The sequence below is a fragment of the Falco biarmicus genome, chromosome 6 (genome assembly GCF_023638135.1).
Source record: "Falco biarmicus isolate bFalBia1 chromosome 6, bFalBia1.pri, whole genome shotgun sequence".
NCBI classification, from domain to species: Eukaryota; Metazoa; Chordata; class Aves; order Falconiformes; family Falconidae; genus Falco; species Falco biarmicus.
In genome coordinates this window covers 84,351,539-84,368,104 of record NC_079293.1, presented here as the reverse complement: position 1 = coordinate 84,368,104, position 16,566 = coordinate 84,351,539, and the positions used below count along the sequence as shown (strand labels likewise).

At 38.0% G+C, this 16,566-nt stretch overlaps 1 protein-coding gene across 1 annotated transcript in view; it reads right to left on the bottom strand.

The window, feature by feature from the left end:
* Positions 1-16,566, bottom strand: part of FMN2 (formin 2) — a 162,400-nt gene that overhangs the window by 101,792 nt on the left and 44,042 nt on the right. The window contains exons 5-6 of the mRNA XM_056344580.1: positions 4,448-6,222; positions 3,250-3,394 (exon numbers count right to left, since the gene is read on the bottom strand). Coding sequence (XP_056200555.1) covers positions 3,250-3,394; positions 4,448-6,222 — 1,920 coding nt within the window. The remainder of the gene's footprint in view (positions 1-3,249; positions 3,395-4,447; positions 6,223-16,566) is intronic.

Sequence of the window (16,566 nt, the reverse complement as noted above, 5' to 3'; positions counted from 1 at the left end):
GACATTTATTTTGCTCTGTTAAAATGTATATCACAGCTTTTCCCATAGCACCAAATGAGAGACAGTAAGAATAAAATCACAAATAAATATTAACACTTCATTTTTGCTCTTTCTTTAAAGTTCTTGGATGGATTTTAATACAGCCTTCATTCAGTGCTAGGTGTAATATTGATTTTTTATAATGTTATTTATTTATATTGTATTAGGTTATTTGCAGATGATCATGCCAAGGAAAAAACAATTGGAACCAATACTTAGGTAAGGTGAAATTAGCTCAGTTGTTAACTCAAAAAACCCAAACCAGCACAGATAGTTTACCACTTTAAAAGGGGTCACTGTTATAGAAATAAGTATATCATGCATATGTATATACATACACAAGCAAACATATGCAAACATGCTCTGACATACAGCATAAATACCTCCGTCTGCAGAACAGCAGCATACTCCAAAATAATGAAACTTTCACCTACTAAAACATGCCCAAACCATCAAATCTTTCTTCAGATTAGCTAGTATTTCCCCCCCGCCGCCCCTCACTCTGCCACGTGGCCTCCTCTGTAAATGCATTTTTATTTCAGCTTAAAATAAAAACATTTCTTTATTAAAATCAGATATTTATGTAGCGTACCAAATACTTTATGCATTTGAAAGGTATCTGTGCATTTTTTCCTGACTACTATTTCCAGTGTAGCTAGTATTTTACATCCAATCTACCTAAGCAATACATCCATTCAGCACACCCGCACATCAATGCAAGGAGGAAAACCAATTGCCAGACTAGAGCGTTTCTGGAAAGCAGCAGCGTGAGCTTTGTGGATCCTGGTTCTGTTCTGTACAATGCTTCTCCGTAGCTCAACAGGTGACAGAACACATCTGCTTTGCATAACACATCCCTGTAAAAATCACTACAGAAACACCATTTGTAAGATCTTTACAACACCCGTAACTATCATAGAAGCCATGTAAGTCAGTAACCACTTAAACAGCACTTGGTGTTTCCTATAAAAACATACTTGTGGAATTACAGCCATGCTTTCCCCAAATAACTGTTTCTTCTGCTAAACATGGATGGACTTCATTATCGAAGTGTTTACTGCGGTACAAATAAAGAGAATTTCAAAAATGAAGGCCTGCATTCCAAACCACTGAGAGGGCATACGTAGAATATATTTGCAAAGCTGTTCTACTTCAGTTGTCTCGTGTCAATACTAAGAAAAACCTAAACTGGATTTGCAAACATGAACATTTAACTTTGACATCTGCAATAAATGATAGCTCTAATTGCAGTCTAATGAAAGCCCGTAATTATCTGTTTGGTTGATCTTGTTCCCCCAGATACTACAGTTCAACAAATCAGACTTTAGGCAATTTCAATTGTTGATCTTGTTCCCCCAGATACTACAGTTCAACAAATCCATTAGGCAATTTCTCTCTCTTTTGGAAAGCAATACATTTGTTTGATCACCAAAGGAAAAGAAACACACAGGGGATTCTCTTCTGTCAATTTAGGTCGCCCACAGGAATGCTCATTCTAGATGACGGCACCTACTCAGACCGCCTTAAACTTCTGTGTCGAAATGTGTGTCATAAACAACTTGCTCTTTTCAAAGTAGCTAAGAACAATTAGTCATTTCCATTTAATTTTATCTACATTTTCTTTATTTATTGAGAACATATCTAGATTTTTGACATTGCAAGAAAAATAAATACTCAACATTAAAATCCACATGCAATGTTTATTCCTAATCACTGTCTCTCTTTAACCACTGTTTATGTTACAGAATTAAACAGTTGCCATTTTTGCTATTTAGAGATTTGTATCCTCAAACCTCATGAAATGTGAAGGGACTGATAGTTCGTAGGCAAAGCACTAGGTATACACTTGCACTCTTTCCTTCCCCCCCCCCCCCCCCCCCTTAAAGAGCTACCAGACTACTTTAGCTAAGAATACCCATTAAAAGGGGCTTTTTCTGGAATCAGGGAAGAAAATCAGAGATCTTGCGCTTTGGGTATTTATTGCAGGACAGCGTGGCAGGAGCAGCACCATCACTTTTCCTCCCATCCCACATACAGCCTAGTGCAGCACGCAGGTACATGGGGAACAGCCACACAGCGTGGCTGCACTATCCTTCCCTTCTGTCCAGATAAAGCTTTTATCCAGCACCTTGGGATAGTTGTCATAACTTCACTACCAATTCTGTTGCCTGCAGCAGGTCACCAGCACAGTAAAGAGCACCTGCACATTTGTATTCCTGACCAAAGTGTGGGGGCAAGTTCTCCCAAACTACAAGGTGGAGAGGTCCTATTCAAACGTAAGATCTATAGCATGGAGATTTTTAAGAGCCCTACTGTATATACAATGTGGAAAAAAGATCTTGTACAGCTTTACCCTGTATGTTAAACGATGATGGAAAGAATAGCCTAGTCTTGAATTAAGTACCAGAATGTAAAGATGAGATAAAACAAGAATTGTAACTGCTGTTAAGCATTCTACATAACATTCTCCTCCATAGCCTGAAAGTCTTATTGCGAATTAGTTATAATACCTCCACAATTCAATTTTCACACAGATACCAAGATTACAGCTCTCTAGTAATTTAAACATTCAGATTCTACTCTTTTACCAAGGGCTTAAATTTCTATATTTAAAATATGCTTCTTATTTTTATTTTATTGTACACAGTTCCATTTTAAGAAACCAGACTGATTAATGTTGAATTTTCCCAACTGTGCTTGTCATTTATTGTATGCATAAACTTCATATTCTACACAACACAAACTTAGAACTGTTATGATTGGTATAACATTAGTACTTATATCATTAAACATAATTTGTCTCTGAAATCATGGTAATTCATATAAAACTCATTATTTAACTTATAAAATTAATCAGAATAATTTATATTCTACTAATTGCACATGTGCAGTCAATTTCAAAGCATCATATAAGCACCTAATTATTTTAGGTTTATTTTTGTTAATTTTGAAGTGGATAAAGTTAATATATTTTTAAGGAAATACTTGAAGAATAATTTATAAAAAGGAGATCTTTAGTCTTTAACACGCACAGTTTTGAACCCCATCCTACATTCTGTTTTTTCATTATATTTCTACATAGAACATATATGTGTATATATATATGGTAACAATTTCACACCAGGCAAAATTTATTTCCGCTGCATGCAAAAATCTGCCTTTTATGTAAAAACCAGCCTAGAAAAGATCTGAAATTAAATGGGTACTCACTTGTTTAGTCTTTGTTTTTGTAATGGTGTCCGAAATGGGTTTCTTCCTCTCTTTAACAGCTGTTTTAGAAAACAGTTCTTCAAACTCATGATAATCTATGGAAGGCTCTTCAATTTTTTCCCACACAAGTGAAGCACTAGAATCTCTAAAGTTAAGCAAAAGACCTATGTAGGGCAACGTCAAACTAAATAAGGTCATAAATGGAGGAATGTAGAAAATAAAATAGTAGCGATTCAAAAGTTGTTGCCTAACTTCTACTAGCAGCATTTTGGTAAGGTATACTGTTGATTCTCCCCCATACTTCTTTGTTTGCTTCTTTGTTCATGCACGAGAATTGTCAGGCTAATTTATATTTACCCACTTTACATACACAGGTATATAAACAGGCTGTATACAGGTTATAAAACATACAGACATGGACAGAAAGAGAAGTAGAAATAGACAGTTATCAGCAGACCACCTGTGTGACAGTGGCAAGCACTTGAAAAGAAAGAAGAAATTCATCATTAAATAACAGTAGAAGAGTTTTACAATCAGTACTCAGAGACATAAAGAAAAGATTAATAAGGAAACTTCTTGTAAGGACCAAGAATGATAATTCACAAACAAACAAAAACCATAAACAACCAAACACAAGTGTATCAAAGTCATATCAAAGGAAGGGCTACCAGAATAGCTTTATGCTACCATGCAAATAAACTGCAGTTTGAATCTGCCTGCTGAGTGTATAAGGTGAAATAAAAGGATGTCTAGGTCACTAGAGAAAGGAAAGAGGATAAAATGCATTCGGCATACATCTATCTAGAGGGAAGACACTACTAAAACTCACAAGCTGCTCCAGAGAGAGACCAATGCTATCTTGAAAGTTGAGGGGAAGCACAAATACAACATTTTAAAAACCATCTCACAGAACACTTGTTAGCATATAGTCGTATCGGCTCTGGTCTGTAACCCCAAAAGCCAGCTGCAAACACTACCCTGTCATATGCTGTCATGTGCAAATAGCATTACTCAGAATTTGTGCGCTTTAAAGAAAATGGGCATCCCATTTAGATATCCAGCTACAAATAAAATCCTGCTTGCACTGAGGTTCTCTGAAAGACCTGCCTAGTAGTAAATACTTTTGCTCGTAACTTACAACACTATCAAGACAGTTGTAAAGTGAAAGCACCACTATCTACACAACTCTACAACTTACCTTTTACTGTGGAGCTGAATTCTTGTCCAGTAAAGAGGCTTCATTGGCCGAGAAGGCTCTATCACATGTTTCCTGCTCCCCTTCTCCTGATTCATCCCCATTGCAAATAAACCAGATGGTAAGGGAGGAGGAAGAAACCCACAGCCCTGTGGGACTGCTGGGTAGGTGCTGCCTTGGGCTGGTGCTGGAAGGGGTGGTGCTTCTCCAGGCAAAGGTGGTGGGGCTGGAGTTGGCATCCCCAACCCAGGCAAAGGAGGAGGTGGTGGAGGGACACCTGCACCAGGCAAAGGTGGTGGAGGAGGTGGAGGGGGGACACCTGCACCAGGCAAGGGTGGTGGAGGAGGTGGAGGGGGGACACCTGCACCAGGCAAGGGTGGTGGAGGAGGTGGAGGGGGGACACCTGCACCAGGCAAAGGTGGTGGAGGAGGTGGAGGGGGGACACCTGCACCAGGCAAGGGTGGTGGAGGAGGTGGAGGGGGGACACCTGCACCAGGCAAGGGTGGTGGAGGAGGTGGAGGGGGGACACCTGCACCAGGCAAGGGTGGTGGAGGAGGTGGAGGGGGGACACCTGCACCAGGCAAAGGTGGTGGAGGGGGAGGTGGGGGAGGTGGAGGGGGGACACCTGCACCAGGCAAAGGTGGTGGAGGGGGGGGCACGATACCCCCTCCTGGCAGAAGCGGTTGAGGTGGTTGCAGTCCTGCTCCAGGCAGAGGTGGTGCTGGAGATGGGGGTGGCATTCCCAGGCCAGGCAAAGGAGGAGGTGGGGGAGGGACACTGGCCCCAGGTAAAGGTGGTGGTGGTGGAGGGGGAGGTGGGATGCCCCAACTGGGCAGAAGGGGTGGGACTCCTGCTTCAGGCAAAGGTGGTGGTAGAGGTGGCAGTGGGGCTCCAGCACATAGGAGAGGAGGGGCTGGAGGCAACATCGGTGTCTCCCCACTTGGCAGAGGTGGAGCAGGGGGTGGTGGTGGCATCATGATGCCTGGCAAGGAGTGGTCCAGGTGTGGCACTGCTGAGCCAGCAGAAGGAGGGAGTCCTGAGCCAGGCGGGGGTGGTGGAGGTGCTACTCCTGCCATGGCCATGGGAGTGGCAAGGGAAGGGCCCTGTGCTCCAGACAGGGGAGCAGCTGGTTCAGTGGCTGGCAGTGATGGGGGAATGCTACATGTGGGCTCCGGGGGCAAAGAAGGGGGATGTTCACTAGAAGTCACATCTACAGTACTTAGAGGCTGGTGGGAAGCTGGCATTTCAGTCTCTCCTTCAAATGCAAGGGACAAATTAACTTTGGGTCCTGGAAGAGGTGACTGCTGCGTACTCTGCACTGATTGGCTTGCATCCAGTGGCACTGAGATTAGCTTCGGTGACAGAATTAAGGATATTTCAGAACAAAACGTGGGCTGTAGTTCTAGAGCTGGCAATTTCTGAGTTGGCCCTTCACTTTTGCCCCCTTCTAAATGCGGTGGTGGGGGTGGCTGTGGCAGTGCATTGGCTGAAGGCATTGTGTGTGTTAAATAATCCTCCGTTGGTGATGTTTGTACAGATCTTGCTTGTGACACAGTCCTGGGTGCTGTCTCTTCTTCATTCGTTTGAAGAGTCACACTGCTGAGTTCCCTGCAGACTGTGTGCGTGTGCTTATTTTCCTGCTCCCTCCCAGCAGCCTGTACCTCTGCACCAGGGAACTGCTTCTCTAGTTCTGCAATTTTGGTCCTCAGATCCTCAATAGTTTGTTCAAGTTGTTGGATGACACTGGCACGCTCCTCAGATTTCACCTTCAAATCATCCTTTGAAAGAAAATAAATAATAAGCACGAAGCAGTTAACATTCTTCACTATATAAAAATTTTGAATTTAGATCAAGAGTATTGGTATTCCAGAGGTTGAGAAATAAGCCAGTTATGACAAGCTGTTAAAAAGAGAGGTATCAGTTTAGCTAGCTGCATCTTACAGTGGAAGAACATAGCTTAGGAAAATAACTTGCTTCAGTATGAAACTACCTTCATCAGTACGAGTATGTTTTAGACTGCGATTATATGTGACAAAACCAAATAGCAGCAGCAGCTCCTCCCTCCCTCCACAGATCTGGACCAAGGAAACAACCAACCACTGAACACAAGTACTGCAAGCGTTTGTGTACACATGGATATGCAGGCATGGCGGTGGGAAGGGCACTGCATTATTTCTGTTAACTGAAAATATATTTAGCGTTTCTTCAAAGGGATTTGAAACATCTTCAAACAGACTCAACATACTACTGACAGCTGGGTTTCAATATACACCTTAATGATACAATACGGATTAGGAATGTGGAATATAACAAATGTTAATTTCGCGAAAACAGTTAATCTCCAAACAGAGTAATTATGCCTTTCTCCATCCAGCATGCTCGGGAAGGAAAAGACGACAAAACTAAGGGAGAATGTTCCTCCCACCCAGAATTTGTAGCTCCTCTGCCAAGGGACAGACTGTGAGCAACATTCAAAAAGCTTCCTGTCTGGGATGGTTACTCCGCATTTGACAGTTTCCACATTATTTAGATCTTTCTCTGAAGCATCTGATCCTGCTGTAGACTGAGTAGAAGAATCGTTAACTTTAAATGGCACAGTAATTCCTACATTTTAAAATAAATGCCAGTAACAAACTGTACTAAATTTAATGGATGTGTGCTTTTATCAAAAAGTACTAAAAGAAGCAACCTAGTCCAGAAATAGCCATTTGTGCTTATTCAGGAAAGTTAAACAGAGATAGAACAGACATGACTTGACAACACAAAATATTTTAATAAAGAACTTATTACTTTCTAGCTTCATGCATTTATTTTTAGTACTCTTTTTTTTCCTCTTTAAATTTGGAGTATTGGTCAGCACTTCAAGCATTTAATTAAAATTAAGTTTGTCATCCAACAGGTTTCTCAAGTGCTTACAGCAAAACAGTTATTTAGTGCCTTTTTGTTCCCTTTTATAAGATCATAAGTTTCATGGATGAGGCTGTAGGCTTACTTCATAGGAAATCTTTCAAACATTCAGATTTTATAGGTCTTGTAAAGAAGCCTACAAATAAACATACAATACCTGATATACTAATTGCCTTGATTTGTTTCAGGAAGGTGATGTTTTAAATCTCATCCTTTGACACATGAAACATTTAAAAGTCATTTTTCTTTCTGGAAAATGAAGTTGTAACTTCCAGCTGGGGACTACTAATAGAATATATGTTCATTAATACATAAAAAATTGTTTCTGCACAGAATCGATTTTCAAACATAAAATTTCAGGTTTGTGTTTATCTTAGAGTTTCCCAGCTGTCCCAAAGCAATCCCAGAAATAAAACAGTAACTATTACATTTAAACCAAATAGCTTGATTTTGAAGCACCTTTATAAAAAACTTACAATCCTCTACACTGTTTGAAATTTCTAGAATAGTGGTTTGAACCAGAAGTTATGGATAAAACTAGGTCTCCTTACCAAATTTAAAAACAAATGTGAAACAGAGAAAGGAACAAAGAAAAAGTTCTTCAATGAATAAAGAAGGAATGAACATAGCAGACATATTAACAGTGTTATAACAAGGAAAAAAGGAGGAAAAGGACATTTCCATTAAACTACTCATGGTGCTTCAATATACTATTTCCTTTAATAACCCAATACTTTGTACTAGCAACAGTTTTGCTGAAGAACTTCATTATAAAGAAGAAGGAGACAATTCTTTATTTCCTCTGCCCTTATCCCCCTACCAGTCACCTGCAAATACAATAAGGCCTGTCAATTCTTCAAAAGGCAACATTATCAAAGGAAATGTGTTCTGAGGATTAATAAAGGCCACACACCAGTTTCCAGTTATTTGAGAACAAATCCAGTTTCCCCAGACTGTAACTCTCCTAAGCTCCCATTTTACACTGTAAGAACACTCCACTAAGGGTTTTATGACAGATACAGCTTCCCCATTCTATCTGATTTGGAAAATTCATTGACAAACTGAAGTCAACAGGATTAGACACAATATTAAATGGTTCTGAAGAGATTTGCCTTAATGATGGCTGATCTCAGAACAGTTCATTGTTTTAAAAAACTCATTTACTCAGGAGATTGGATTAAACTTTTCCCACGAAAAAGATGCAATCCTCGAATCCTGAAATTCTACCTGAAGTACAAACACAGGGAAAAAAAAAAAAAGAATTCACTGTTTTACAAGAGCATTTACCCTGCAGACCATAACATTTCTTTCAAAAGAAGTATTTTTTAGAGTTTTAAAAAAATGGGCAATCAAGTGAGATGATTGAGCAATTCAGACAAGAAACAAAAACGTATTGATGAATTAAAGGGAATTTTTACCCCATGCCCTAAGAAACATTTTTTTTTTTTGCTGTCCTTGACAATCAATCAACAACATATCCAGGTTTTCACAGAAACAGCATATTACGAACAAACAAGACTTGGTGTGAATGAAGAGGTATTTATCCAGTGGAAATTACATACTTTAAATTTACTTGGTTAAAAAAAAAACAAAACAATCAACATGCCAAAACAAAGCCCTCAAATATTTACATGTTTCAGTAATTATTTTCGATAAATAGAGGTATTTTTAGTTTTGACTTTTATGATGCCCTCAAGCTAGTTTAATTAGATTTCTGCCTTTCCCCTAACAAGAAGTTTAAAGTTTTCCTCTAGATCAGAAAGGACTGCATCAACCAAACATGAGCCACAGTATGTTTCTACTATCCTCAACAAGGAAGGAAATCTAAAATATATATGACCAATCAGAAATGAAAATTGGGCAGTTTTCTCAGAAGAATAAGCAAAGGAAGACTTATTTTTTCATGCACGTAAAAGATGCTCTAAAGCTGTTGACAAGAACCAGAAGACCCAGGTAAAAAACCCACATATAATGAAAAGAAGTTTCATTTCTACTCCAGAGGACAATTCCACAGCAGAAACCTACAGGGTTTAAAAGAGATATGAGGGAACTCTGTCTTGCCTAGAGTTCTTACCCAGGACCCAGGTACTGTGGAACAGTCTTCTTTCTGTAAAGAAAGAAAGAAAGGTGGAAGCTTCAGCCTTGCTTTATCCAGGTGACTTGAGTGTTTCTCAAACAGGTTGTACATGTTCCATGCGCAATTAGTTGGATGCTCAGCCTGGGACTGCTGGCCTGACTGTGCTTGTGTTGCACCGATAGGCTTGTGTGTGTACAGTAGCCACCTGATCAGGGAATACTGGCTTTACTGGGTATAGGTTGTGCACTTGGACCTGCATGTGTACCAAAAGCCTGTACATTACATCCAGTTCATTCCAATCTTGTCATGTTTTCCACATGTGCACATCAGATGTCCAGCACAAAGCTGATCTGTATAGATAGAACATGCCCAGGATCTTTAAGCATGTAAAAGCTCAGACTGCAGCTGCCTTCACTACGGAGTCTGACATCCTAGCTTCTCAGATGAGTGAATGAAACATACAGATCCTTCTATAACTAAATTTCCAGGCAGAAAAAAACCACACACAAGTGAAAATTAGCCCTCATCTCTATGTGTGTCTCTACGTCTATATCGTATATTTCTCTATGTCCAATGATTTCAACTTGCATTCACTGATACACTTTATGAACAGCCAAAATGTGTCTTTTTCTTCTGAAACTAGAATGGCAGCTCTTAAAAGTAATTCTGGACTATTTGAAAAATAATGACATATTGTTTAGTTTTAGAAGTTACTAACTATACTATTACAAGACCACAAGTTGCATCAGCAGTTTGATAATTTTCAGTAATTTGTCACTTAGTGTAATGAAATTTCCTCTTTGGATGGAATTAATATTTAGATGATAGGATTATACTTCTTGGTTGTTTTTTTTTCCAAAACCTTTACCTTTTAGTTTACATCAAAATTCATGAATCAGTCTATGCTGCTACACAACAGCAAGCATGCACAGGGAATAGAAGGTGAAGAGGATTAAGATGGTAAAATAAGACCCCTTCAGGTCTTCCAGCGAGTCAAAACTTGGTGGTACCAGTTACTCAGAAGGATGCTCTTTCCAACTGCTCTGTTAATAAATACCCCTTTCCTAAACAAAGTGAAAAATTTAAACACACACACACTCACCGAATGGCAAAAAGTAGCGCCACAGTAAGAATTTAATTCAGTCAGAGAAATGTGATCTCTATTCATGTTTCTCTCCTTAAAGCTGTCTCATTTTCAAAGCTACTTCTTGCAACTGCAGGGCAATGTTAAGAAAAGTAGACAGAACATTCTAACAGGCATTTTTAGTGCTACAGCAATTGTCAAATGAGAAGTACCAATGGACACTTGATTTACATTCAAACAAAATAGCATCTGTCTAATGAATTTTCACATTTCACTTAATCCTCAAAGCCCATTGCAGCATCTTAGTTTGACACCAGTAGAAGTTGAGTCAAAAGCTGGCAAACTTGCCCATAGCATCAGGGACAGCTGCTGAAGAAGAATTAGTATTAGATACTAATTTCTTCCTCAGAGGAGGAGATTAAATTTTTTTGTGAACCTTTTAGTATACTAAGGTGCACACATGGGGACAAAGGATATACATGTTCACAATAGTCCGTGTTTCTTCCTACAACCACAAGGAAACACGATGCACAGCTCCCCAAGATAGCATTGAACAAACAGGCCCTGAGATAGAAATGGTGTAGTGCACTGCGCTGTCAAAAGTGATAAACTGTCTGGTGAACGTGAGCTAACCTCCCACTCGGTGATGCATTGCAACACATGGATTACACCAGCACTGTGCTGGCATCGGGACTATTCTTAAACTAAAGGGCTAGGACATGCCTAATCAACAAAGAAGTTTTCTCATAACCTATCATGGGTAACAAAAAAAACCCCAACCAAAACCAAAATACAAACAAACAAAACCACAAAGCATTACATGCAGAAATAGGCAATTGTTGCAGTTCAAATGAGCAAAGATAGGATCAGCAGGGAGCACAGACCTTTGAAGAAAGATGCATGCATTATCAATACCAACTTGTACAAGCTGGAAATCACAATAAAACAGTTTTTCAGATTCTGTTTCTTGAAGCTTCTCTTTCTAAGAGTTTGAATTCCTTATCCCTGGGCCAAGTGCATTTTAAAGGATAAGATCCCAGTTTTTACAGTTCTCAGTAAATAGTAAAAAACAGAAGAATCAAAACCCAACTTGAGATACATCAAAGACAGAAAGAGTATTCTCACTGTAAGCTGTAAGAGTCGTAACTAAGCTGAAATATAACCTTAGGTTACCCCCAAGTTCTGCTACAATAGGAATTCCAAAATAATTTTTGTAGACTACAGACTAGACAAGATAAAATAAAATCTCACAGAACCACTGACCACCCTAGGAGCTACGCAGCAGTCAAGTATAATTACCGTCGTCTTACATAATATTACTTTTAGCCTGCACAAATAGCCTTTTTCAGTCTGATTGCCCAGAAAGTTTTAGGCCTGCTTTACTTTAAAAGTACCAAAGAAATCAACTAAAATCCAACACCCCTGGCCTCAAATCTTGAGGGTTTCTTTCCTAGCATACATGAAATATCATTATTAGAAAAGCATGAAACTATACAGCAGTAAACAAGAAATATTTCAAATAAGGCTTACCCCTCCACATAGCTTCATTTAGCCCAGAAACAGGTTTAACTGTTCTGTCACTCAGCCAGTGTAAAACAAGTATGTAAATGAGTCTGAGCATAAAAAACCTGGGAAATAAAAAAAACCAAACCCACAAACAAAACAAAAAAAAAAAAACACAACCTTGAACTTGGTTAATTTTCATATAACCTTTTGCCTATTTCTGCTGTCTTTTTAGGTGTTCTACTGTCGATCACATAGAGACTGCTGGAGTAGAATTAGCTCCGCTTGGGTCTTTCAGCAGATGAAGAGATAACTAAAACCTAGGCCCCTACACCAGTAATCCAATAGGTACCTTAAGAGTCACAGATTTCCTTAAAAGTTGGGATAGAAACTGTTTTGGATTTATTTTCTGCTCAATATTTAGACTTTATTGAAATGACTGTCATGTGATGAATCACTTCCTTTCTTCTATTGCTTGCGTTTGTCCTAAAGTATTATGACTCGAAAAGGTCTGGGTGATTTTCCTGTGAACCCAGGCCAAGGCAACCATCCATGTCAGTCTGTTAAAACACAAAATACAACCTGGCATACCTTGAACATTAGTACACCGCCATACTAGAGAAAGGAGTTGAACTGTTTCACACCAGACATTTTTGTGATTTTCAGTTCAACTGGAGATTGACTGGCAGCCTGGGAAGTAGTCACTGTGTAAACTACCTCATCTATCATTAGTTGTGTGTTCCTTACAGGGAGAAACTGTACTAGTTTTCATGCTAGAAATAACAGTTGCCAAACTATTGCCCAAAATGTGAACATTAATAATCTAAATTTGAATGATTAAGAACACCTTTAACGTCCAGTACAAGGAATCAAGAAAGCTATGATTTTCCAGGTGAACTTTGCCACATTCTGATAAGAATTGTCCCAAGTATGATATTTCTACACATTTGCCCTTTTTATCCAAGAGTTCAGCCAGACCGCAAAATGGGAGGTTCACATGTTGCTTTTGTTTCAGGCTTCCAGCAGGGAATAAGCAGCAAAAAATATCCGCAGTAAGAATAAATCTTTGTAGAAAGGGATGAATAGTCTTCACTACCCTGAAATACGAGCCCGCTCCTCATGACAGAAAAAGTTTGGGGAAAGGAATCAGACCCTTCACAACTGTATCCACAAATATGCTGAAGGCAGGAGGCTGGAGGTCAGTCAGCTTCCCTAACTCTTTGAAAGTGTGAAGGCTATATTAAAAAGCAAAGCTGTGCCATTTTGGGTGAAAAAGCATTAAATAAAATCAATCACAAACAAATCATCAAGTATGAGCTTTATATTTTAAGAAGCTAAGTAAAAACATTTTAGTATCAAGGACATTAGAAAAACATATTTTTTCTCTTCAGGAAAAGTAGAATATTGAAAACAAAGAAAGTAATTAAACGTTCAAGAATATAAAGCCAATTTTAATCAATAGTTTTGAACTTATTATTTAAAGAACAAATAAAAAGAAAAATATGTATTAAAAGTACAGAAAAGAAAAAAATTGATCTTACTGTTTTAACTTATACCAACCTAAAATGCACAGCCTAATGATAACTATCTTTTGATCTGACTATAAGTAGAAGTTATACCAGTTAGTCTGTTTTGTATCCAAAGAGTAGAAATTCTTCCCAACTTAAAAGTAAAGCTGTCATTTAGATATAGCAATATACTATGGTTACGGTCGGTTTTTCTTTCAATTTTTTTTTAAATAATTTTAAATATTTCTAAATTCTAGAAATATGCATTTTTACTAAGAAAAGCATTTCATATCTCTATTCTGTGCATAGGGTCCTGTGGATATTCTCAGGATCGACACCACTGTAAGGTAACACTTGATCTTTAATGCTGAGAGAAACAGGTTATCCTAATGCTGAGAACATGGCTCACTTTTGAGTGGATGGCGTGTCTCAGATAGTTAAGCCAACTTGGCAAATGAGATCAGTCTGTCCTGCTAGGAACGTCACAAGAAATAATTTTCTTTCAATGACCAGATATTTTTTGGAGACACATTTTATGGAACATGCATCTGTGTGTGTATGTACACATATGCACATACATGCATGCGAACTTATACACACACACTTTGTCTTGTTGCTTTCTTGTACTTAATAAGATTTCTTCATCTGTTCTCTTCAATTTCTGTGGAGTTCTTTTAAGAAAACTTTGGAAGGTTGGTAAATACTACACTACCTAAAATATTCTGTGTAATCCAAAAACAGTATCGTACCACTGAATATAAAAAAAACTCTTTCTTTTCACTTCTCTCCAAAAGGTAAGAGGAATTTCATACGTAACTAACCAAACTTTCAACTTTCAATTAAAACCAAAATTTGTGAGAAGAGGACTTTCAGGATTTTCATCTGAAATAGGATTTTCATTTTTTAAAATTAATTAAAGAAAATAAATTGTATTTTAACAATTAATATGTACAGCTCTACTAAACATTTTACTTTGACCAGGAATGCATAAGAGTGAACACTAACTAAATGTAGCTATTTTCATGAGTAAAAAGAGCGAAGAGTAAAGGAGAAAAATAGAAAACAACTTAAAACTGTATTTTGAACAAGTGTATACCTATCACACATTTCTATTCACTGCTCCCACAGAGAAGTAACAGTGCTTTGCTAGAATTTTACGAGAAGTTTGTTCTAAAAGGCAAGAGAAGAAACATAATAGTACTCAGAATCACACTCACGCAGACAGAAAAGAGGTAATTCTTCGTCTCCAAACCCTATCCCATACAATGGGAACTCTCATCTCTTGAGAAAGAAGGAGAAAATGTCTCACATTATATCCAAGGATTTTAAGTACCACCAAGTAATTTTGGTTAAAATAAGTGAGTTTGCCAGTTTTACTCTCTTTTCTCCTTGTTTTCCCCTCAATGACAGAAGAAAGGGGATGTTTATAAAACCTCTTTACCTTCCATTGACTAGAATATGCAGGCACACTGTTTAGACATTATTGTTGCCTGAACCCTAAGGTTGGTGCTAGTTTTCAAAGAAGTTGTATTTAAAATGACAAAAAAGTCTGTCTGGTTTGTCTAAGTATAAAGAGCAGTCAAAATGGAAAATGTGGAATGCCCATTCTGATTACAAGACACAAAATTTACATTATGCCCTGTCATATTCTCATAGGAGTCTGTGGTATAGAAGTGAAACTAGATGAATCACTCGAACTTGACCAGCAGTTTCTGAAGAATTGTAATCAATGCCTAAAAGTACACAGTATTTGAACACACAGGAAATATATGTGCTTTTAGAGCACACATTTTCATCTCCTTAAGCTGTTATCAAAACAACACATCATAAATGTAGTGAGACTTAGCACTTTACCACTGACTAGACAAAGCAGGAAGCACATATTAGCACTGCCACATACCCCTCCTCAGAGATGAGCAAAGAGTCCCGAGAAAATCAACTAAACATCTAAGCTAGACTTGCTTGGAGGAGGATGGTGGTAGGGAAAGGATTAAACAGCATAACTTCCTAATGTGTATTCATCCATGAATTATTCTATGATTTTTATATTATTTCAGAGCTACCGTGTCACTTACCAAACCGGAAAAACAGAATAAAGAGCCTTTCAAATTGAAATGAACATATAAGTAAAACTTCATCTTGACATTAAGAACAAGAATACAAATCAGAACAAAGCAAATTTTAGCCTCACCATGGCCAGGGAGGAAGAGTGAAAAAATGTGCTATTGCCAGTCCACTGAAAATTATACCAATGTATTGTTCCTTTTAAAGAAGCAAGCACTGCCTTCAAGCAAAACAATGGAAGTCAATCCAAGTATTGTGAAGTCTGGATATAATACAGAATACTAACATTTGTTCTGAGAATTAACTGCTTTTATTTTTCTGCCCCACAGGCTTGACATACTATACTCCTTTATTTATTTTTATTTAAATATGGAGCCTGGGATTTATATTCTATGTATGTCAATTACTTGCTTAAAATGATGTTCAATGCACTTTTATCCTCCCTTTTTAAAAATTTTTCCCTCATCAGAACTAAACGGAAAAGATCCAGGATTATGGCTGAAGAAATGAGTTTCATATCCAACAGAAAACTGACCTCTTCATTTAAACGATGGTAATTCAGGAGTAAACCACTTAAATTATCACTACAAAGACATTCATCCAGAAGTCTTGTAGACCAGATAAAATGTGTTTCCTTCACTGGTTTAAAAAAAAAAAAAAAACACAACAAAAAACAAACAAACAAACCAAAAAAAACTAAACTTAACAGTGATGGAACAGAAGTTTCTAAACATTTGATCTTTCAAGATGACTGTTAGTATTTTTAGGACATGGCTTTATTACCTTTGAGAGACCAAGAGACGCTGTGATTACTATACCTTGGTGAGATTAAACACAGTAAGTGTGCATACCTTTTTACAGGCTAACTTATTAACCACCAGAAAGCTACCATTTTCTGACTAAAAATAAATAAAATAAAAGACAAAAAAAATAATATTCTCACTCACTGTAGGGTATCTGCAGGACCTCCTGAAAATGA